Source organism: Crotalus tigris, unplaced genomic scaffold (genome assembly GCF_016545835.1).
Source record: "Crotalus tigris isolate CLP2741 ecotype Arizona unplaced genomic scaffold, ASM1654583v1 scf7180000018518.7366548510:968632, whole genome shotgun sequence".
Taxonomy (NCBI): domain Eukaryota; kingdom Metazoa; phylum Chordata; class Lepidosauria; order Squamata; family Viperidae; genus Crotalus; species Crotalus tigris.
In genome coordinates, this window is record NW_024097054.1 from 939,709 (window position 1) to 962,795 (window position 23,087).

Below are 23,087 nucleotides of genomic sequence, written 5' to 3' on the forward strand. Positions count from 1 at the left end.
GTCCTGATTTTAACCGACAACATTACAGCCAAGGCCCATGTCAACAGACAAGGGGGGACAAGGTCCAGGCCTCTCATGCAGGAGGCCAAATTGCTGGGATCCTGGGCAGATATCTTACCTCCATCAGGGCGGAGCACATATCCAGAGTGACCAACCAGCAGGCGGACTCACTGAACAGAGCCACCGTGGACCATTCCGAATGGCAGCTGGATCCGAAGGTGTTCAGAGAGATCGTGGACAGGTTTGGTTCCCCAACCTTAGACCTTTTTGCCTCCCCAACCAACTCACAATTTTCCAGATTCCTTTCCAGGTTCCCGTCTCCATCAGCGGAGGGAACAGATGCGCTCCGCAGTCCCTGGCCCAGGGAACTGCTCTATGCCTTCCCTCCCCTGCCGCTTCTTCCTGCCACGATCAGGAAGATCCTTCGCGAACGAGCAGAGGTCCCCCTGGTTGCGCCGCATTGGCTGAGACGCTCTTGGTTCGCTGACCTGATGGAGCTCTCCGCATCCCCTCCATGGAGGATCCCAGCAAATCGCATCTCCCTCATTCAGGGGGAAATACGCCATCCGGACCCTCAATGGCTCCAGTTAACCATCTGGCAATTGAGAGGCAGACCTTAGGCCGAGACTCATATTCGTCAAGGGTCATAGCTATGATTCAGCAAGCCAGGTGACCCTCGATGAATAGAATATACGATGCCGCGTGAAAAAGCTTCTGTAATTGGTGTTCGGTTCACAAAATTGACCTTTTGGCGGTTTCAGTGCCAGTTATCTTGGAGTTCCTGATGGATGGTCTGGACAAGGGGCTTTCCACAAGCACCATCCGCAGGCAGGTAGCAGCACTTGCCACAGTTATTTCCTGCGGCAATGAATCCTTAACACATCACCCTATGATACGCTCCTTCCTGAAGGGAGCTAACAACGCCAGACCACCAACTGTACATAGATACCCTTCGTGGGATCTTCATCAGGTTTTCGCCACCCTTTGAACCTATTGACACTTGTTTGTTCAAACAGTTATCAATGAAGGTGGCATTTCTTGTTGCTGTAACTTCAGCCAGAAGGATCTCTGAACTGGCTGCTCTTTCAGTGAGGAAGGACCTGTGTACTTTCCATAAGGACAGGGTAACCCTTAGGCTAGACCCCTCCTTCGTGCCCAAAGTTAATTCCTTGTATCATAGATCTCAGGAAATAGTTTTGCCGGACTTCTGTCCTAACCCATCTAATGACATAGAGGTTCAGTGGAACAAATTGGATGTGCGCAGGGCTTTATATTGTTATATACAGAGAACCTGATCCTTCCGCAAAACAGAGGCTCTGTTTGTGTCCTTTCACCCTTCGTCACTAGGACAAAAGATTTCTTCACCCACAATAGGCAGGTGGATTAGAGCTTGTATTTCTCTGGCATACCAGACTGTCACTGCAAGCTCCTAGATATATCACGGCCCATTCCACCCGGGGCGCAGCTACTACAGCTGCCTGGTCTACCCTGGCCTCCATAGAGGAAGTTTGTAGTATTTAAGAAATACACAGAATATCCTGTACATTATTAATGCACAGAAATTCTTGGAATGACAGAAGTAAAATATATCTTCCCCCTATTTCTGTTTATCATGTGATTTTATTTTTTCTGAATTTCTGAAAAGTTAAAAGGAAATGTTTTATTATTACTATGAATTACTTAGTTACAATTCTTGAACCTAATGTTGCTATAAATGGTTTTTCTATTTTTAATATTGTTGCTTGTTTTTCTGACTCTAGTCTTAGTGAAAATATTTAAATAGTTATAGTTATAAATATTTTTGGTCCTTTTAACTGAAAAATTTAACTCTCTAAAATGTTTCTGTCATTTATGGGTTTTTTTTCTGTTGTACCTAGTTGAGGTTTTTGTTGATATGTTCTATAGGTAAAATTACTGAAATATAATAAATGAAACATACCCACAAACATGTACATTTGAAGCCATCTTCTTCATCATCAATGCTGTTGATTGGCTATGCTTGCAAGAACAAAATTTTTGGAAAGCATATTTTAAAACTAAAATTTGAGAAGAAAGAATTTTAATTTCTTTTCTAAAGTTGGACAAAATTGAGATCACATGCAATTTCTGAAGGAATATGCTTCTTGCTTTTTTTCCTCCCCTATTTTATATTTTACTATTTCTTATTTTACTTAAATTAACCTTATTCTGAAAAGTTATTGTCAAGTGGAAAAATGGCATATGTATTTTAAGCATACTGTATTTTAAATTGATCCCTCAGGGGTATTTTCTGAAAAAAAAAAACTTCAGTAATTCATTAAGATTATCATAAATTAAATTGTATTGATTGCATTTGTAAAGTAACAGTTGAAGTCTGACAAAACAATGGCATAACAATACAGATTATTTATGTTGGAGGATGGCAACTTTAATTATGATTGTAGCCAAAATTAAATGCTGAATGACGAGACAGACACAGTAGAAGCCTAAGAATTTGTTAATAAACATCTGGTATTAATGGGATGTAGATTCATTATAACGTTCACAATCAAAACACAGAATGTCACAAGCATTAGTCAAGATTTTGTAACCATGTTGCTGTAATTGGGTAGCAATTGGCATCATCTGAGTAAGAGAATATTGGTTCATAAGAAGAGACAATAAATATTTTCTATGCTATCTATATGTCATGGTTCTAACAGATGAAACTCTTCAAGAACTTTGAGACATTGTTTACCTTAAAGAATCTTTATTAGGGAAGCATAGCATCGGCACTAACATAATCAAATCCAAAAACTGAATTCCCCTCCCTTGAGCACATAGTATCAAAGCACAATTCCTTCCTCCAATTAACAGTCATATATCACATTCTCCAATTAGTTTGAAATGCAGGCTTTCCCTCCAGTTCTCCAGCCCGCCAATTCTTATCATCTCTTATTTCAACAACCTTGGTTCACATACTAGGTCCAGTATTGTTATGTCTAGCTAAACTCTCATGCACATTCCTCCCTCCAGCATCATCTAATTCTAACTTTATCTCTAAGAGTAAAACATAAGAAGAAAATGGTTGCATCTTCAACTGTTGTCAAAGCAAAAACATCTGATGTTAGCAGTGTTGACACTGTAATAAACAAGAAAAGACCAATATAAATGGCTGAGCAAAACTTAAGAGATCATCTTTGAATGAGTTCTAAGAAAGTGCTATGCCTATATTTCTCAACCTCAGCAACTTTAAGGTGTGTGGAATTCAACTCTCAGAAGTTGGGGCTGGGGAATTCTGGGAGATAAAGTCCATGCAGCTTAAAATTGCCCAAGTTCAGAAACTCTGTTCTAGACGTTTTACACTTAGTTAATACAAACACAGTTCTGCATTTGGATAAATCAGAATGTTGGGAGAGACCACAAATCAACAGATGGAACCATGCAACTAAGTAGAGCCTATTGAATGTTATTCTTTTCTCTTATGTTTTTACTTTGATTTGATAAAGCAAACTCAATATTCGAGTTGTAAATTCCAAAGCTGGTGCCTAAAAATAATAAATGGAACGCATTACCTGTGCTGTATCCTTCCCCCCTCTCTTTTCCTACTCTCAAACTGCTAGAAGAGGGTACCTCTTCTAAACATCTACAGAAAAATGCTGCATTTTAATTTCTTGCAATTCCATGAGGATAAATTTTATATAGATAGCTATTTAAAACAGTAATCCCCTTTATGGATTACTGCCTTGTCGTGGTGAAGGGGCTTGCATAACTCAATGAAGCTATAAGCTATGCCGTGCAGGGCCACCCAAGACGGACAGGTTATAGCAGAGAATTCTGACAAAATGTGATCCACTGGAGAAGGAAATGGCAAACCACTCCAGTATCTTTGCCATGAAAACCCCATGGACAGTACTAAAAGGCAAAAAGATATGACGCTGGAAGATGAGCCCCTCAGGTCGGAAGGTGTCCAATATGCTACTGGGGAAGAGCAGAGGGCTAGTACTAGTAGCGCCAGAAAGAATGAAGCGACTGGGCCAAAGCCGAAAGGACGCTCAGCTGTGGATATATCTGGTGGTGAAAGGAAAGTCCGATGCTGTAAAGATTTTTTCTCCATAGGAACCTGGAATGTAAGATCCATGAATCAAGGCAAGCTAGACGTAGTCAAAAAAGAGATGACAAGACTGAACATCGACATCTTAGGAATCAGCGAACTAAAATGGACAGGAATGGGTGAATTTAACTCAGATGACCATCAGGTATACTACTGTGGGCAAGAATCCCTCAGAAGAAATGGAGTAGCCTTCATAGTCAATAAAAGAATAGGAAAAGCAATACTGGGATACAATCCCCAAAATGACAGAATGATCTCAATTCGAATCCAAGGCAAACCATTCAATATCACAATAGTCCAAATCTATGCCCCAACCACTGGTGCTGAAGAGGATGAAATTGACCAGTTTTATGAAGCCCTACAGCACCTTATAGAATTAACACCAAAAAATGATGTCCTTATCATCATGGGGGATTGGAATGCTAAGGTAGGAAGCCAAAAGATAACCGGAATAACAGGCAAGTTTGGCCTTGGAGTACAAAATGAAGCAGGGCACAGGCTAATAGAATTTTGTCAAGAGAATACGATGGTCATAACAAACACTCTTTTCCAACAACCCAAGAGACGGCTCTACACATGGACATCACCAGACGGTCAACATAGAAATCAGATTGACTATGTGCTCTGCAGCCAAAGATGGAGAAGCTCTATACAGTCAGTAAAAACAAGACCAGGAGCTGACTGTGGCTCAGATCATGAGCTTCTCGTTGCAAAATTTAGGCTTAAATTGAAAAAAGTAGGGAAAAGCACTAGGCCACTCAGGTATGAACTAAATTATATTCCTGATGAATATACAGTAGAGGTGACAAATAGATTTAAGGAATTAGATCTGATAGACAGAGTACCTGAAGAACTATGGATGGAAGTTCGCAACATTGTACAAGAGGTAGCAACTAAAACCATCCCAAAGAAAAAGAAATGCAAGAAAGCAAAATGGCTGTCTGAGGAAGCTTTGCAAATAGCTGAGGAAAGAAGGGAAGTGAAAGGCACGGGAGAAAGAAAAAGATACACCCAATTGAATGCAGAATTCCAGAGAGTAGCTAGAAGAGATAAGAATGCCTTCTTAAATGAACAGTGCAAAGAAATAGAAGAAAACAACAGAATAGGGAGGACCAGAGATCTCTTCAAGAAAATTGGAGATATGAAGGGAACGTTTCATGCAAAGATGGGCATGATAAAGGACCAAAATGGCAGAGACCTAACAGAGGCAGAAGAGATTAAGAAGAGATGGCAAAACTACACAGAAGAACTATACAAGAATGAGCTTAACGTCCCAGATAACCACAATGAGATGGTCACTGACCTCGAACCAGACATCCTAGAATGTGAAGTGAAATGGGCCTTAGAAAATCTGAGCAACAACAAAGCTAGTGGAGGTGACAGTATTCCAGCTGAGCTATTCAAAATCTTAAAAGATGATGCAGTAAAAGTGCTACACTCAATTTGCCAGCAAATTTGGAAAACTCAACAGTGGCCACAGGATTGGAAAAGGTCAGTTTACATTCCAATTCCAAAGAAAGGCAATGCCAAAGAATGTTCAAACTATCGCACCATTGCACTCATTTCACATGCTAGTAAAGTTATGCTTAAAATCCTACAAGCTAGACTCCAGCAGTATGTGGATCGAGAACTACCAGAAGTACAGGCAGGATTTCGAAGAGGCAGAGGAACTAGAGATCAAATTGCCAACATACGCTGGATCATGGAGAAAGCTAGGGAGTTCCAGAAAAACATCTACTTCTGCTTCATTGACTATGCTAAAGCCTTTGATTGTGTGGATCACAACAAATTGTGGCAAGTTCTTAAAGAGATGGGAGTACCAGACCATCTTATTTGTCTCTTGAGAAACTTATATGCAGGTCAAGAAGCAACAGTGAGAACTGGACACGGAACCACTGATTGGTTCAAAATTGGAAAAGGAGTCCAGCAAGGCTGTATACTGTCGCCCTGCCTATTTAACTTATATGCAGAGCACATCATGAGAAAGGCAGGGCTAGATGAATCAAAAGTTGGAATTAAGATTGCCGGGAGAAATATCAACAACCTAAGATATGCAGATGATACCACTCTAATGGCAGAAAGTGAAGAGGAACTAAAGAGCCTCTTGATGCGGGTGAAGAAGGAGAGTGCAAAAGTTGGCTTGAAACTCAACATTAAGAAAACCAAAATCATGGCATCCGGCCCTCTCAATTCCTGGCAAATAGATGGGGAAGAAATGGAGGTAGTGACAGATTTTATTTTTCTGGGCTCAAATATCACCTCAGATGGTGACTGCAGCCAATAAATTAAAAGACGCTTGCTCCTGGGGAGGAAAGCTATGGCAAATCTAGACAGCATACTAAAAAGCAGAGACATCACCCTGCCAACAAAAGTGCGTATAGTCCAGGCCATGGTTTTCCCAGTTGCAATGTATGGCTGTGAAAGTTGGACCATAAGAAAGGCTGAGTGCAAAAGAATTGAGGCCTTTGAACTATGGTGCTGGAGAAGACTCCTGCGAGTCCCTTGGACTGCAAGGCGTTCAAACCGGTCAGTCCTAGAAGAGATCAACCCCGACTGCTCTTTAGAAGGCCAGATCCTGAAGTTGAAACTCAAATACTTTGGCCACCTAATGAGAAGGAAGGACTCACTGGAGAAGGGCCTAATGCTGGGAAAGATTGAGGGCAATAGAAGAAGGGGACGACAGAGAATGAGATGGCTGGATGGAGTCACTGAAGCAGTAGGTGAGAACTTAAATGGACTGCAGAAGATGGTAGAGGACAGGAAGACCTGGAGGAACATTGTCCATGGGGTCGCGATGGGTCGGACACGACTTCGCAATTAACAACAACATTTAAAACAGGGAGGAGTTAATGCAATAATGTAGCATGGAAATAGGGATACTCTAGACCAGGGCTTTTCAACCTTTTCACCCATTGTACCACTTTTAGGATACGGCAATATCCCAATACCACCAGTCGCCTAGCAAGGTATCAAAAACTTGATGACCAAAAAAAAGGAAAAAAGTGATGAAGTACAGGTAGTCCTCGACTTACAACAGTTTGCTTAGTGACTGTTCGAAGTTACAATGGCACTGAAAATAGTGCCCCCCAAGCCACAGCCAAGCAAGACACCTGCCTGCCCACCTGGCGGTGCTTTTCCTTCTGTCTGAGGTTTCCATTGTTGTGAGCATTTCTGTTGAGGATTGGCAGTGGGGATGGGGTGGTGTGTGTGGGGTTTTTATTTCCCCTGTCTGATGGGTGGTTGCAGCAGGTTTTGGTCACTTCACATGACCCTGGGACACTGTGACCGTCATAAATATGAATCAGTTGCCAAGCATCTGAATGTAAATCACAAGACCCTGTAGATAAGGCAACATTCCAGCTGATTGGTGCTTCTTCAGGGCTCAGCAGAAGTGCCAGGATCAGCGCTAAGCTCCAACTGGAGCTCGGTGATGATCCTGGCACTTCCACTGAGCCCTGACAGTCCCGAAGAAGCGCCAATGAGCTGGAAAGCGGCACTGATTCTGGTGCTTCCACTGAGCCCTGACAGCCCTGCAGCTCCAGCCATCCAGGCTTGTGTGCTGCTGCCACCAGTTCAGCTCATTCCCCTCACCCACTACCACTTTTCTAGGATGGTCGTGTACTACCTGCCAGGTACCAATATACCACAGGTGGTACCCGTACCACTGGTTGAAAAGCCCTGCTCTAGACCAGGGATCTCCAATCTTGGTAACTTTAAGACTTGTGGTCTTCAACTCCCAGAATTCCTTAGCTAGCCAAGCTGGCTGAAGAATTCTGGGAGTTAAAGTCCACAAGTCTTATAGTTGCCAAGGTTGGGGACCTCTGCACTAGACAACCTGTGACCTGTTGGGTTATCCTTTCAGAGATAATTCCTTACTTAAATAGAGAAATAGAATGACCGTGTGCGGATTGTGTTGGTTTTACAATTGCATGTCATTGTAATGAAAATGAAGCATTGCCATACTTTCATGCATCATGACATCTTGATATTTTTCCATAATATATCCTGGACCACCAACAAATGTCAGGAGAGGATGATGCACCTTCCAATGTTTCTAAAGTCATCATCATTCAATGCATCAGTTGGATCTCTTCGTGTTGTTGATCTCAAGGCTGTTGATTTATTCAGGTGTAACTCAGCCTGTCGCCATCAGTCTTAGCAGTTACATCACCACATATTGTTGGAATAGACATCCTCCTCTTGGAAGGTTATTAAGCTCATTCTTATGGTTCATTATTCAATATGCATAGTAACACATTGCCATTAGTTTTTAGTTGTTTGTCAATTGGAGCTGAGGATGCCAGCCATTATCTTCAAGAGGGAAAAAGAATGTATTGAAAGCTGTCAGAAGAGCGATGGGATTTTGAAATTATTTGCAAACCACCTCCTCATCCTTTCAACACGATGTGCTGTTGGATCATTCAGTGTTGTTTGGTATAAAGATGGAGCCTTTTTGGCAATTTTTGCATTAAATTGAATCTCATGTTCGAGTGCTATTCAGGATCAGTGACAGTAGAAACCTCCAGCATGTCTCAAATTTGTTCTTTTTTAGGTAGAAGGGACACAGTGTATGAGTTTCATTGTCATCGTAGCTTTTTCAATAATTCATCTGTTGCAGATTGAATTCCAACATTTTCAATTCTGTGCTGTCTTGAGAATCTATGAAATAAATTTGAATAATTTGGTAATTTGGCATTAAGTATCCAATGTAATGTTGGATTTGCCTTTAAATAATTACAGAAGGATTCCACCCTTTCCTTGTTGGAAGGAGTTCCAAGCAAGAGATGCCTTGCAGATTGGGTGCATGGGGAGAGGGTGGGGTTGATCAAGAAGAATGTATAAAGGTCTCAGGAGTGTGTGAGAGATGCCATATCACCAGTTGAGTTAAAGCCACACTGAAAAGCCACCTGCGACACTACTGTCTACACTAGGGGTCTTCACACTTGGCCCTTTTATGACTTGTGGACTTCAACTCCCAGAATTCCTCAGCCAGGCATGTTGAAGTCCACAAGTCATAAAAGGGCCAAGTTTGAAGACCCCTGATCTACACTTTCCTTGCCAAGTTTACTTTACTGATTTCAGTTTTCCCAGGGCATTGGGGCAGATATTTTGAATCCCAATGGCAAGTCTGCTTCTACAGTCAGAGGTTGCTTCTGCTACCTACTTAGATTGAGGGAAAAGGAACTTAAAGATGATTCTCACAGTTTAGAATTTCTACCCCCCTCCCCACCAACATTCCTTGGAAAAAACAATTGAGGCTTTTAGAGTTATAAAATAGAGTTATCAACCAGCTTGCAGGTGCCTAAATCCACTGCAGAGGTATTTACCTGCATTGTTTGGTGACATGGCACACACTTTAGCATAAGAGAAGTGTCTCAATACAAATGTAAGTTGTTGAGCAAAACAGCAAAGCCCATTTTAGCTTCATTTTACAGGTACAGCGGGGATTAAAATCAGCATGTTTAGCAAAAGAAGGAAGTTGTATTTTAGAATTTCTAAGGGGCTATTTCAAAATAAATGGAGGGTTTTATTAAGGCCTTTTGCTGAAACATTTTTCTGCAAGCAGTAATTAAACCTGTGAGGGGGTAAAAAAAAAGGAGGTGAACATGTCAGCATTCATCTGTCAGCATTTTTTTTGGACTAGTTATGAAAAATGTCTTCTTTCTTTCCTTTCCTCTCCTAACTAATAGAATATGTTTAACGGGGCGATTTTAAACTAAAACTTGACATGTAGTGTTAAAAGCTATACAAACATGCACACCGACACACACACATACTGTTAAAACTTTGCCTATCATGTTAACAGATGGAATCTAATGAAAACTATGTCTGGATTTCCTAAATTCCACATGATGCAGTTAGAGTTTTCTCTGTCTCTTTCATGCCATCTGGGCTCATCCAGATTTTTACAGTCTGAACTAGTTGAATCTATAGATAGCCTTAATAATAGTAATTTTATAAAAGGTGGGTACAAGAGGTGTCCAAGTTAGAATAGTTAATTGTGATGAATGACAGTGTTGTTGAATTCTAAGTTTTTTTAATATGAGGTTTTTTTTTTCTTTTAATGACCCTGTGATTCCTTGCATCGGGGTGGAGTTCGGGTGGCTGAATAGAGCTGAGTGTTTACTGGCCGGATGCACTTCCTGACATCTATATGGTGTTAGCAGCAGATATTTTCTCTTTGTGCCCAGAGAAAGAAATATCTGGAGCTATCAAGGATCAAACTCGTAGCCTCCTGATTTTTAGGCAAGAGCTCCACCTCTAGGTCACCATGCTGTTCTCTAATTTTTTAATATAAATAATTGCTTTATATTTCAAAATCATCTTAGTGTGTAATAATTCCTATATTCCCAGAGGATACATTTTTGGATCAAAATTAAAATTAGATACTTCAACCCACGCAACCCTTTCTAAACATCAATTTATCGGTGGTCTGACTGACTATCACTGGGAGAACACTGTAAAACCAGATGGAGCTCCCCTCCTGTTCTAGTGGAATTGTTCTCACATCTGAAGAATCTGTTACATATTCCACAGATCTCGACTTAATACATGTTGATGGGACAGTGCTGAAAATATTCCCTTTGTTGTCAATTTCAATTTATATATTGTACATTCTTTATGTCTGTGTCTGGTGTTGAAGCAATTCTTCACTTAATTCATATTACTTCCAGCAAACCTGTTAAGTTGTTTCTGTGCTGCTACTCTTGATCTTTTATTCTCCTCCTTCTCCTTAATATAACCTTTTTCTGGGTGTATTACAGGATGTATTGAATAACCTCGGCTCATGTGACCTGGAAGAGGATGACCTTATGCTTGATTTGGAATTCCTAGAAGATCCGCAGCATCGACAATCTGGTAAGCCCCAAGAAAATATAAGAGTTTAAACACTTTTGTTGCCTGAGCTTTTACTCTGAGTACTTTGTATTTGTCTGAAATGGTATAGGGTTTCCTGCCTGAGCAGGGAGTTGGTCTAGAAGACCTCTAAGGTCCTTTCCAACTCTGTTATTATTATCATCATAATCATCATCATAATCATCATCATCGTTGTTGTTGTTGTTGTTGTTATTATTATTATTGAAATGAGTAGTAAATATAATTCTTAACAGGACAAAAGAAAAAATAAGGGATAGATCTAATTTAAATTGCTTTCAAGTGTATTTAGTTCAGAATGGTTCAGATTGCTTTAGGCCAGAGGTGTCAAACTGCCGGCCTGTGGGCCGGATGTGTCATCTGGAAGCTGCGCCCACCCTATTGCCGGCAATGGCAAAACCGTCCCAATACGTTGCGCGACATCACATGATGTCGCAAGTTTGACATGTCTGCATTAGGCAGTTGGCAAAGGCAGTGCTAGTTTCCTCAGATGCTCATTTCTTCCTCAACACCATTCATATTGCTGTTTTTACCGAAAAATCATGCATTTTTTCCTTCGTAAGATTAATTCTCATATCTTTCTTTGCTTCTTTTTCATACAGTTGAATCTTAATTATCTAGAAATTGGAAGGTTATTGATTCTTCAGAATCAATATCTATTGCCTATGAAATAAATAAGGAAGGGGTATCCTGATAATCTCTCTCTGTTTTGTTTTTTCTTAACTATCACCATTAATGCTTTTATATCGTTTTCTTTCACTCATTTTATATTATCACTTTAGTTTACGGCTTTGTATAAGTGGGATTCCTTTAAGATGATTCGATCTTTGTTTTAGTTGTTTTCTTTGGTTTTTTGCATCATCCATGACTTGAGATGCCTCTGCAGTTTTCTGAAATGCCTTTCAGAACTGTCTAGCCATTGCCTGCTTCCTAGGTCTGAGAGAGATTGACTGGATCAAAGACAACCAACTAGCTTCTGTGCTTAAGGAAGGACTAGAACATGTTTCTCTTAGGCCAGGGGTAGGCAACCTTGGCTCTTTTATGACTCGTGGACTTCAACGCCCAGAATTCCTGAGCCAGCCATGCTGAGGGGAAAGGGAGAGGTTTCCAAGCTGAGCCATGCTGGCTCAGGAATTCTGGGAGTTGAAGTCCACGAGTCATAAAAGAGCCAAGGTTGCCTACCCCTGTCTTAGTCAAATGCCTTTAACTGTTACACCAAACTGGGTTCCTTTGCTCCTTTGATACTTCATAAATAATAAACTGTTCCCAAGAGCTGAAAAAGTACAAAATTCTGGTTAACATCAACTGGTGTCTATCAAACTGCTGTAGCTTTTCTCTCTACAATTTGAAGACGAGCCAGTTTGGTCCAATGTTTAAGGCACCACACTAGAGAGCAGAGGAGCATGAGTTCTAGTCCTGCCTTAGTCTAGAAGCCAACAGGGTGACTTTGGACATGTCACTCCTGCTCAGCCCAACCCATCTCATAAGGTTGCTGTTGTGGGGAAAAATAAGAGAAGGAAAGCATAGTAGATTATGTTCTCCCTGCCTTGTATTATTTGTAAAAATAATAAAGGCAGGAAACAAACAAGCAAAATGAGGAAGGACCCAAGCCACATGTTTTCTTTTTCTTGTATAGGGCTGCTGTGGAGAATTAACCATAAAGTACTTGGAATATTAAAAAAAAAAGCTGCCTGATAGATGTGGTAAATTTTTATTTGAAGTCTGTTAGTGTTTTGAGAAATCTGTCAATACTGGATGCTTAAAAGTTAGCTTAATAAATCAAACATGATCTGCCTAAGGGGTGAACTGCTTATTACACTACATAAATTAGGAGCTTAAATGTTTCGAAAACACAAGAGTAATAACTGTGACAGCTTTGTACGGTAGGTTACTGTTTTTATACAGTGAAAAGCCCATCAAGCACTTACACAAAGGAGCAGTATTAAATTAACCTTTCTTGTTCTTGAATACATCTGAGATATATTCAAATATATATTATTAACATTTTAACATTCAATTGTAACTCAGAACATTCTATGTATAAATAAAGAGCTTGCACTTCAGTTATCAGAGGAAAGGATTATCGGAACAGTTGGCTTGCATAACAGTAGATATCAGTTTTATACGATAGGAATTTATTAAGTATATTCTCAAGAAAAAAGTGTTGCTCTCTCTCAAAACAGATTAAGATAGAATACAATAGCTGTAGTTTGCATATAATACTACTAGTTCTGCGTACCAGTTGGAATGCGTGTCCCTATTTAGATGAGAAAGAAGATGCAACCCCTGTGTCATGTGACTCCCCTTGGTGTGGCCGTAGCACACAATTTTATATGATACAATCTAACCGTTGTTGTTGCTTTTAACTATTTAGTCATGTCTAACTCTTGATTACTTTATAGGCAAGTACTCTCCATGCTATCATGCCGAACACAGATTAGTCATCTAAATACTGTGTTTCTAATACAGCCATCAAAACCGAGGCTACTACTTCCTTCTCTACTTCCTGCCATTTCACATTTCTCTTTTAGAAATGGCATTTCTCACATAAAAACTCATGTAGGCTCACATACTTCTTGGACTGTTGCAGAAAATGAAAACAGAAGAATCCACAAGAACACAGAGGTTGAACTCCTAGCATTTACTTTCATGGGACCTCTCTAGCAGCTTATCTCTACCAATGACATCAGAAAAAAAAACCCAGTTAATCCTCCCATAAATAGCTTGTGTGATAAGAAATCACCTAGTTGATTGTAATGATATAATCCGTATGGAGTTAAATCTAATTCCTGGGTTAATTAACTCAGTTTTGGAGTTCATATGATGTTTTTTATATGTAAAATTAGGATTTCAAAATCATCTATGAATACAACTATGTAAATTTATGCAGTAAGTATACTTTTATATAAAACTATACATAACTCTAAAATGATTAAATAGGAATGGCTAAAGCAGTGTATAAAATCAATAAATTACTCAAATCTACTGGTATTTCAAACTGAATATTAATGACATGTCTATAATACTGCATGGTAGAAATATACCCCCTAGGTATATTTATAGGTATATTTCTGAAGAAAGGGATGATGGAGATTCTAAAAACTAGTGAGCATTTCCTTAATAATCCTAATGGCTCTAATACCCAAGTGTGTAAATTGGTTAAATTTATTTTATTCTATATAAAATAAATATGTAAAATTAGCACTTGAGTCAATTAATAATAATAATAATAATAATAATAAGAGTAAAGTTGGAAGGGACCTTGGAGGTCATTTAGTTGTCAGTTGCCATTTTTGGCTAAAGTTTACATATCGGGCAACACAATTTTGTTACTTTTAAAAATAATTGTTTCACAGATAGTATAAATAGAAGTTATCAGAATACCCTAGAAATGTAATTGAAAGATCGGTAGTGACCGGTGATGGATGTCTCATTAAAACAGACATGGGCCATGTTTTTTATCACACCCTTGCCACGGAGATAATATTATGCTTTAAGAGGAATTATATTTCCCTTCCAAATCAGCTGGATAATATAAAAAAGACCAAAATTAAAGCTGTCCTGAATGTAGGGATTGGAATTTGATATAAATAGGAAGCTATTTGAGAGCTGAAATATGATTATTTATAAAATGTATTCCATGGGAAGACAATATTTTCTATTTGACCTTCTGTGTCCGATATTCTCTGCCTTAAGGCTAATTTAGTTTGCTTTGGTCCTAAAAGTCTGGTGGTGCAGTGGTTAGAATGCAGTACTGTAGGCTACTTCTGCTGATTCCTGGCTGCTTGCAGTTTGGCAGTTTGATTCTCACCAGCTCAAGGTTGACTCAGCCTTCCATCCTTCCGAGATCGGTAAAATGAGGACTCAGATCGTTGGGGTCAATATGCTGACTCTATAAACCACCTAGAGAGGCTCTAAAGCCTATGAATATATAAGGTATATAAGTCTAAGTGCTATAAATAGCATTGTTAGAAAAGTCATAATAACTCAGCTTGCTTCGAAATTCTTTTTTTCCCAGGAGGATTTGATATTATCTGCCAATAGTAAGTAGACCAATCCAACAGAGTTGTGGAATAAAAAAAATATTTATGCAAAAACTGGATTCAGATTTATCAGTTACTGCTTTATGCCAGAGAAGTGCATTTAGGACCAAAAAGGTGACCTGGAAGACGCTTTTTAAAAATTTATCCAGGTAGCCATGGTTTTATGGTCCTAAAAGGGCCCTATATAGCAATTGTACTCAGATTTAGCCTGAGAATGACTTAATTACAGCAGATATAAACTGTTCTCCTTGTGGAAAATAATAAGTTGGGATGGCTAATTCTGATTTCTGTGCATTTTGGGAACATTTTGGGTTTCAAAAGCTTGAAAAACTAACTCTAAACGTTTAAAGGTCCTAACCAATTGTTGTTCGCCTAATTATCTGAAGCACTTGAGAGTAGGACAAGAAACAGTGGGTGGAAGCTTGTTAAAGAGAGATGCAACCTGGAACTAAGGAGAAATTTATAGACAGTGAGAACAATTAATCAATGAAACACCTTTTCTCCTTGTGTTGTGGGTGCTTCATCATTTGAAATTTTCAAGAAAAGATTGGACATTCATCTGTCCAGGTGGTATAAAGTCTCCTGCTTGAACAAGGTTTTGGACTATATGACTTCCAAGATCCCTTCCAGTCCTATGATTCTATTTAACAGATTCATTGTTTTGTGTGTTTGGACAAAAGTAGGGATTGTGGTCTTAGCAAAGTTTATTGTTAATGTCTTCTCATTGTAGTGATTTTAAGATCTTTTAAGATCCATAGATCAAGGACAAAATACAATGCTATATGTACAGTTTAATTTAAGGTATACAGTAACTATACAACCTAGATCTGTAGAAGATTGTAATCTGTAATCTGTGTCGGTTACTGGGACCTTTGTTTTCTGAGCTTTCGGATTTGTGCTGGAGCCTGTCTCTGGGAACTTCTCTCTAATGACTGACTGATTGGATCCCTGCAACATTATTCTGGGACATGTATATTTACCTTCATTCATGAGAATGGCAACTGATTGAAATCAGCATGTCCACGTGCTAGATTTGTTTCTTCTCTAGTTATTTGTCTGCAGAACTTTTATATAAGCTTTTTATTGCTCTGTGCCATTTAGAAAATAATAAAAATATTAAATGGATCTCATTTTTTGTCATTTTAAAGTTTAATGTTGTGGCATTGTGGCTATTTTAATAACACTGTATAATGAGTTGTTGGTGTAAAATGCCGATGAAATAATTAAGGTCTCTAGGTTAGTGTTCTACCAGGTGTTCACTGAAGAGGTTTTGTCCTTCCCTACTAATCAGGAGATTCTGAAATGCTATGTAACATTTTAAAGATTATGAATTCTGACCTAACAAACTGTACTGATTCTTCAATGGTAGATTCCTAAAAGGTTAATCAAGCATATTTTCTGTTTGGAAATATCTTAAAGAGGTTTCCAAATAAGGTTGTTCTATTTTTAAAATATGACAGATTTAAATTTAATAACAATTAATCTTTTCATTATGGTAGATTTCATGAGTAGGTGTTGGTTGAGGATTGAGGTATTTTACCAACTATTCCACGGACAAGGCAGAATTCTCCAAATAATGTTAGTTAATTATATTTATAGTTCACATTGGAGGGTGAAAGGGAGCTAACGATTGTAAATGAGACAAGATGGGGGGTGCATAAACCTAATAATAAATAATTTTAAAAATTTGCCGGCTCCATTAGCAGTGCTTAAAGTGGATCAAAATTCTCCACCTTATTCATAGAATATTCTCAAGAGACAATGGTTAAAAAAAAATAAGGAACTGTTCAGAATATTATTATCTTTGGAACCAAAGATGATTTTCAAATTTCAGAAATGAAAATGTTTTAAAAAAACGTCATTGAATCCTGATTCATTATCATCAGCACCAATTTCAGCCTATGAAAAGTAGATAATTCCGAAGCCTATTGCAATGAGACAGATAATATTTAATTAAAAATAGGATGACACTGAATTTAACATCACCTTCCTAGACCAATAGAGAGACAGACACATATACATACAAATCCCAAAGGAAGAATAGAAAGAAGAAACAGACTCCTCTGCCTCTATAATTATATTCTCAGTAATTTAGCAATACCCACATATTTTAAAGGAAAGGTATTTGGGAAAAAAACATTTTCCTCTTAGGAAAATACAGTAGACTTGTGCTTATTTCTCACACCAATCCACTACCATCTTCCCCTTTTGAATGCTTCAGCCTATGCTTTAGCCCTTTGTAAAGACTGCGTGGATATACAGTGATGTCAGGTTTCCCAGAAATCTACTATAGCTGAAAACTGACTTTGACTCCCTAATTATGAACTGACTTACTTGACAAAAGACTCTCAGATATGATGGAGCTAGTAGTTTCTTCACTGTAAACAGGGACAATCAGTCTCCATGGTCTATATTGCAGATTTAAATTCTAGGCATCCTCTTCTTCCTGTTTTTTTCAAGTCAGTTGGTATTTTCCTGGCTTTTTGTTTTTGTGGCCTTGAGACCTCCTTGATCCGTGTTGACATAATTCTTTCTAACCTGGGAATTGTCATTCCTTGTCTTACCAACTTTATTTCTTACATTGAGGGAGGAGGATTGCATGGATTTTCTTTACACTTTCAACATAGTGCTACGTTGATGTTCACATTCGGAAACCTGAGCTCTTGAGGATGACATTTACATCAAGATGATAAATGGCAAAAACAACCTGTGGACACAGTTACCTGTAGATTTCATCCCAAGCCATAAATAATACAGCACATGGCAGCATCTAGCTGATCTTTCTTGCAAAAGCGAAACAAGGTTGGATCTGGACTGGAGACTCCCAGGAGATTCTATGGCTAGAGCATAGACTGAGATATTGAAGAAACATCCCACTGAAAAGCAGTAAAAAGCTGATTCTGAATTGTTACTACGAAAATTATGTGGATGTGGCAATGAAGTCATCAAAACATGAATATTACTCAAAGGGAGGCTTTATATTTTTATGACATTAGAACTGAAAGGAGAAAAGTGACATAGCTGAGGAGGATGACCCAATCCCTTCTCCTTTAGCAGCAAGATATGAAATAAAATTACCTGGTGGGTAATATAAGGTTGCTTAAAATGTGGCAGGAAATTTGATTAGGACTTCCCTTGCTTTTGTCACCAATAGTTGTGCCTTTCTTGAGATTAATTCCTTTTGAGATCAATGGAGACTATAAAGCAAATTTGTCCAGAATTTGGTAGTTAATCATTTTAACAATTGACAACTGCAATAGCTAGAAAATTTACTTTTTGAAAGGAAAAGTTTTATTGGGCATCCTAGGAGAATTCTCAAAAATCAAATAGCCCCTAAGCCATTGTCTGCTGGTACATGGCCAAATGAAAGTGTTGGTGTAATGACCCAAGGATGTCAATTAGGAATTAATTAAGGAGTTGCTAAATTATTTTGGAGCTTGATGAACAAGGCTGGGTGCAAAACACTGCAGTGATTTAGGAGCTCTGCTGTATGTATAAATTAAACCTGGCAATATTTGTTAATGTTTCAAGTGGGAAAGGAAACAATTGAACTGCCGCAGAACCCCAGCGGCTTTGCATATGAAACATGCATATGAAATGTGTCCGAAAAGAAAATATACTACAACTTAATAATTGAAAAACAGTAACTGAATCCTGTCATTGAATACAGAGTAGGAAAACTGTTTGTAAGAATGAGAGATTATACAAAGGCAATACGCAAACAATTTTATAAACAGCATCCCATTCTGGTATAATCTAGAGATAAAACTCAGGATGTGGCTGCCAAACATACAAATAGAAACAAATTTAAGCAAGCCATTTGTTTTTTGTGTTGTATCTTCTTTGTTCTCTATTGTTTTAATATTAGAATGTAGTGATATTGCATGTTTGTGATAGCAATGCTAATACTGATGTGATTTTTTTATTTTACAGTGTAGATTGATGTAGTTACTGACTTTAAATGTTATAGAGTTTCATGTTTTTTTGCTCATTTTTGTCAGAAATAAAAGAATGTACTGTATTCATTACTGACCAATATTAGAAATGGTGTGAAAGCAAATGGGCACTCACCTACTTTTTGGATTTTTCCCACCCATCTTACCCACTCTACAAAGGACCATGAGACAAAGATCAGTAGGACATGAGGACAGCTCACTAACACGAATGAGGAGAAAGTGAATTACCAAAAAGACACTCCAGAAAATAATGTAGAGGTAGAACTGGAAGGACACCAGGATGACGTGATGGAAGCGCTTTCATTTAAATAGGCTGCTAAACCTCTGTCTTGGAGGAATAAATAAAAATCAGATAGCTAGAAGGAGACAGCTCACTTGATTGGATCTAGTTTGTATTTGGATGAAAGGCCACAATACAATCATTGGGTTATATGTTAGATTAGGATATTTCTTTAAAAAAGAAAACAATGGGGCATTTTTCATATCGTTGCCCAGAAAATTATGTATCCATGTGCTGTTTAGGGCTTGAACTTGACTTGAACGAACCATAAGGCCAAACTGCATATATTCAGCTCAGTTCTCTGCTGTAGCCCAGCTAGTCAAGCTGTAGCCCAGATAGTCAAGTCACACAGTTTAATGACAGAACAAAGGTATCAACATTGAATTAGTACTTTTGTCAGTGATGAAAACAATGTTGTGCTTTTGTAAACTAAATGCTCCCCCAGGTAGGCAACATCTGGGGACATGTACAAAAAAAGGAGGGAGCATAGGGTGTAAGCCTCCTTTTGTTATTCCCAAATCTCAGACCACAGAGATGCCATTACCTCTTCTATATGTCTGCCAATAGAACAGTGATTGCCAGGGGTGTTCTGTAGAGCAGGAATCCCTAATCTCCAGCCTGTTAGGATCTGGGCCTTACAGCTGGAGGTGAGTGGTGGGTAAGTGAGCAAAACTGAAAACATTGCGCTCCCCAGTGTGTGGAAAAATTGTCTTTCATGAAACCATCCCTGGGGAGCATTGCTGTAGAGTAGTGTTTGCCAGATCTGTGAGATGAATTGGGTAACTATCCAATAGATCTGGCAAACTTTGTTCTATTGCATTTGAATGTGAAGATTTGTTCCAATCAATAAGAATAATTGATGATGTTTAAAGAGAAAAAGCTCATTTGTTTTTTTAAAAAAAACCACTTGGGAGAAGCTTTGACTTTTTCCCGTCATCTTTAGAATTGATGTCCACTGGATTCAAAATCCAATCACAAGTAAAGTGGCAAATCCATGCATTGATCAACTGGGTTTTTCTTTTTCTGTATGTGAACGTTACTTGTGATGTGTTTTTTAACATTGTAGGAAATGTTGATAGATTATTAGAAACAGTACTGTAAAATAAAATTATTTAGCAATTATAGTAGTTTATTAATTTATTTAGTAAATAATTAAAAAAATTAATCTCCATATACGCATTTCTTGGTCCTCCCTCCAATTTTAAGGCATCCCTGCATAAACATTATTATTCTTATTATTGGCTATCAATTTTATATATATATATATATATATATATATATATATATATATATATATATATATATATATATATATATATACATACACACACATACACACACACACACTAATTTTTTTTGGGGGGGGAAATTGCTAACAAAGAGTTAAAGGGGGACTGGGATAGTTATTTAGCTGTCATCAGCCAGCCATACCCTTCTGAGATTTGAACCTGGGCTGCTTGCATGTTAGGCAGCTGTGTTGAACCCTAGGCCACAGGCTTTTTCTCACTGCCAGCTGTATCAGGGAGGGAAGAGACAGGGCAGGAGATAAGGATATGTATGATGCACTAATTAAATCAAACCAATACAACTCCTGGTTTTAGAAAGGCCAGCATTCCTAAATTTCTGAAAGAGAGCCTGAAAGGCAGAAACTCACTGAGATAAACAATATAATCATTATACAAGCTGCGGGGTAGAGAAGAGAAACCGTTTAATGAACACCCTTTTCTCCTTCTGATTATTACAAATTAAGATACAATCACATTTGCTTAAAACAATTGCCAAATGTTTTCAGTTGTTTGGATAATAAAGTATTAAGAATGTTCCAGGTGCTAATTAATGTGTTTATCAAGAATGAAGCCAGCCTTTCTCTGATAAGAGATGCCTTTGGGCCGGTGCTGTACTAAATTCTCTGTTACTCTCAGTTGTATTCATAGCCAGAGAGAAATGAATGTAATGTACTAGAATTGTGCTAACTTTCTATGTTAGAATTAATTTTCTTCTCACAAAATTATAACAGATAATTCTATTATCCCCTTTCCTTATACTGTTGTACAGAGACAGGGATAGGCAACCTTGGCTCTTTTATGACTCATGGACTGAGTTGAAGTCCACGAGTCATAAAAGAGCCAAGGTTGCTTACAAGGAGCATTCTTTGGTTTCCATTTTGGGGGAAGCTTCACTGAGACAACTCATGTCATTGAATATTGTCTGGATTCCCAGGAGGAAGGGAGTGCATTCCAGAGGAGCAAGAGACAACTCAGTTCAGATAGTTTGTGTGAGAGAAAAAGGATGAAGACAGTTCCTCACTAATAGTTCCCAAAATATATGCTTCATGTGAGTGGCATTTTGCTTTAGTTTGGCAAGATCCTGTCTATAGTGTGGAACAACGAAGAAAGCTGCTTGAAAGAATCACACTGTGCCTTTCTCGGTTTTGAAACCTGATATTTGAAAGAGTTAAATAGAACACGAATGATAAGTTTTTATTTATCTCTAAGGCATCTTACAACATATATGACAAAGCCTTGGATTCAGTTTCCACAAGGAGCCTTGAAATGTATGGGAATACAAGTGTACCTTTCTTGGATTTCAGGAAAGATGCCCCTGGTTTTTCAGACAGATAACATATTCCCTCATCCTCTGAGATACTATTTGGAGATTGATTCCAAACTTGTACAAATATTATTACATATTCTAACGGTTGTCTAAAAGAAATGGATTTTAGTGTCCAGAAAAACTTCTGATGTAAATGATGGGTTTTGGGGTAATGGCATGTTAAATCTTACTAAAAGGAGTTTTAGTGAGTAGAGTTCACTGCCCAAGACTCTGTGCAGCTATTTTGTCTCACAGGAGACAGACTTAGTTAAATAGATCAGTGGTCTGACTTGATTGGAGCAGCTTCATGCATTCATCTGTGTAAATTTAACAGAGAAAATTATTCTCTCTCAGAATCCGAGAGCTCATTCATATCATTATATCCTTTCCACAACTGAAGTCCCAAGGGCACTGAGTTTTTTAAAAAGAGTAAAGTGAATGGATGTATGAATTATTAGGTCTGTTCCCTTGATCATTGTCTAGATCAGTGTTTTCCAACCTTTTCTATACCCTGTACCCCTAAAACCCTTCTGATATATTCTCACACCCCTTACAAAAGATTGAAATAACGGCAACAAATTATGCATATACACTATAATTTTGAAAACCCAAGTTTTCACACCCCCTGGAATATCGTTTCGCACCCCTGGTTGGGAACCCCTGGTCTAGATTAACACTACACCAACAATCAGGAAGTATACCCCAATCAAGATACCACCAATTGAGACAAACAAGCTAACCGCAAACAGTAGCCTAAACAAGGAATCCCCAAGACCTCTCCAACCATCATTGACAGGGCAAGTTACTAGTATATGAAATGAAAGCAAACTTTATTACTTCTAGCACTGACGATGTTACATAGTTGACAATGAAACATCTACAAGAAAATAACCAAGCTCTGAAAGCATCATGGACTCCACTGTCTACTCGTATTGTTGTTTCAGAAGTACCGGTAACTCCCACAAATTACGTCCCAATTAGGTTATAATCATTATACTTCCACCCAGTAGTACTTTCACACCTACAAACATCAGCCAAAGCATGAGAAGAAAAGGTATTTATTCTGTATGTCTGATCCAAAATGTGAATATGATATTGTTGATTAATTGTTGGATAATTTGCAATTGATCAGCAAGAATTCGTATTTCCCTTTGGCTTACCTGCCAGTTGTGCACTGATGCATTGATAAAACAGGGGCCTGCTTGTATCATTAAGATTCTCTTTCTTTGTGAAGCTACTAATTTTCCATGCCCTTCTTTCATCTTTCTAAT

The 23,087-nt window shown here is 38.4% G+C and overlaps 1 protein-coding gene across 1 annotated transcript in view; it reads left to right on the forward strand.

Annotated features, from left to right (window-relative positions):
* The window catches only part of LOC120312556 (serine-rich coiled-coil domain-containing protein 1-like), a 184,303-nt gene extending 173,344 nt beyond the window's left edge, over window positions 1-10,959 (forward strand). Inside the window, exon 4 of the mRNA XM_039353412.1 lies at window positions 10,837-10,959. Coding sequence (XP_039209346.1) covers window positions 10,837-10,959 — 123 coding nt within the window. The remainder of the gene's footprint in view (window positions 1-10,836) is intronic.
* Window positions 10,960-23,087: the final 12,128 nt, after the last annotated feature.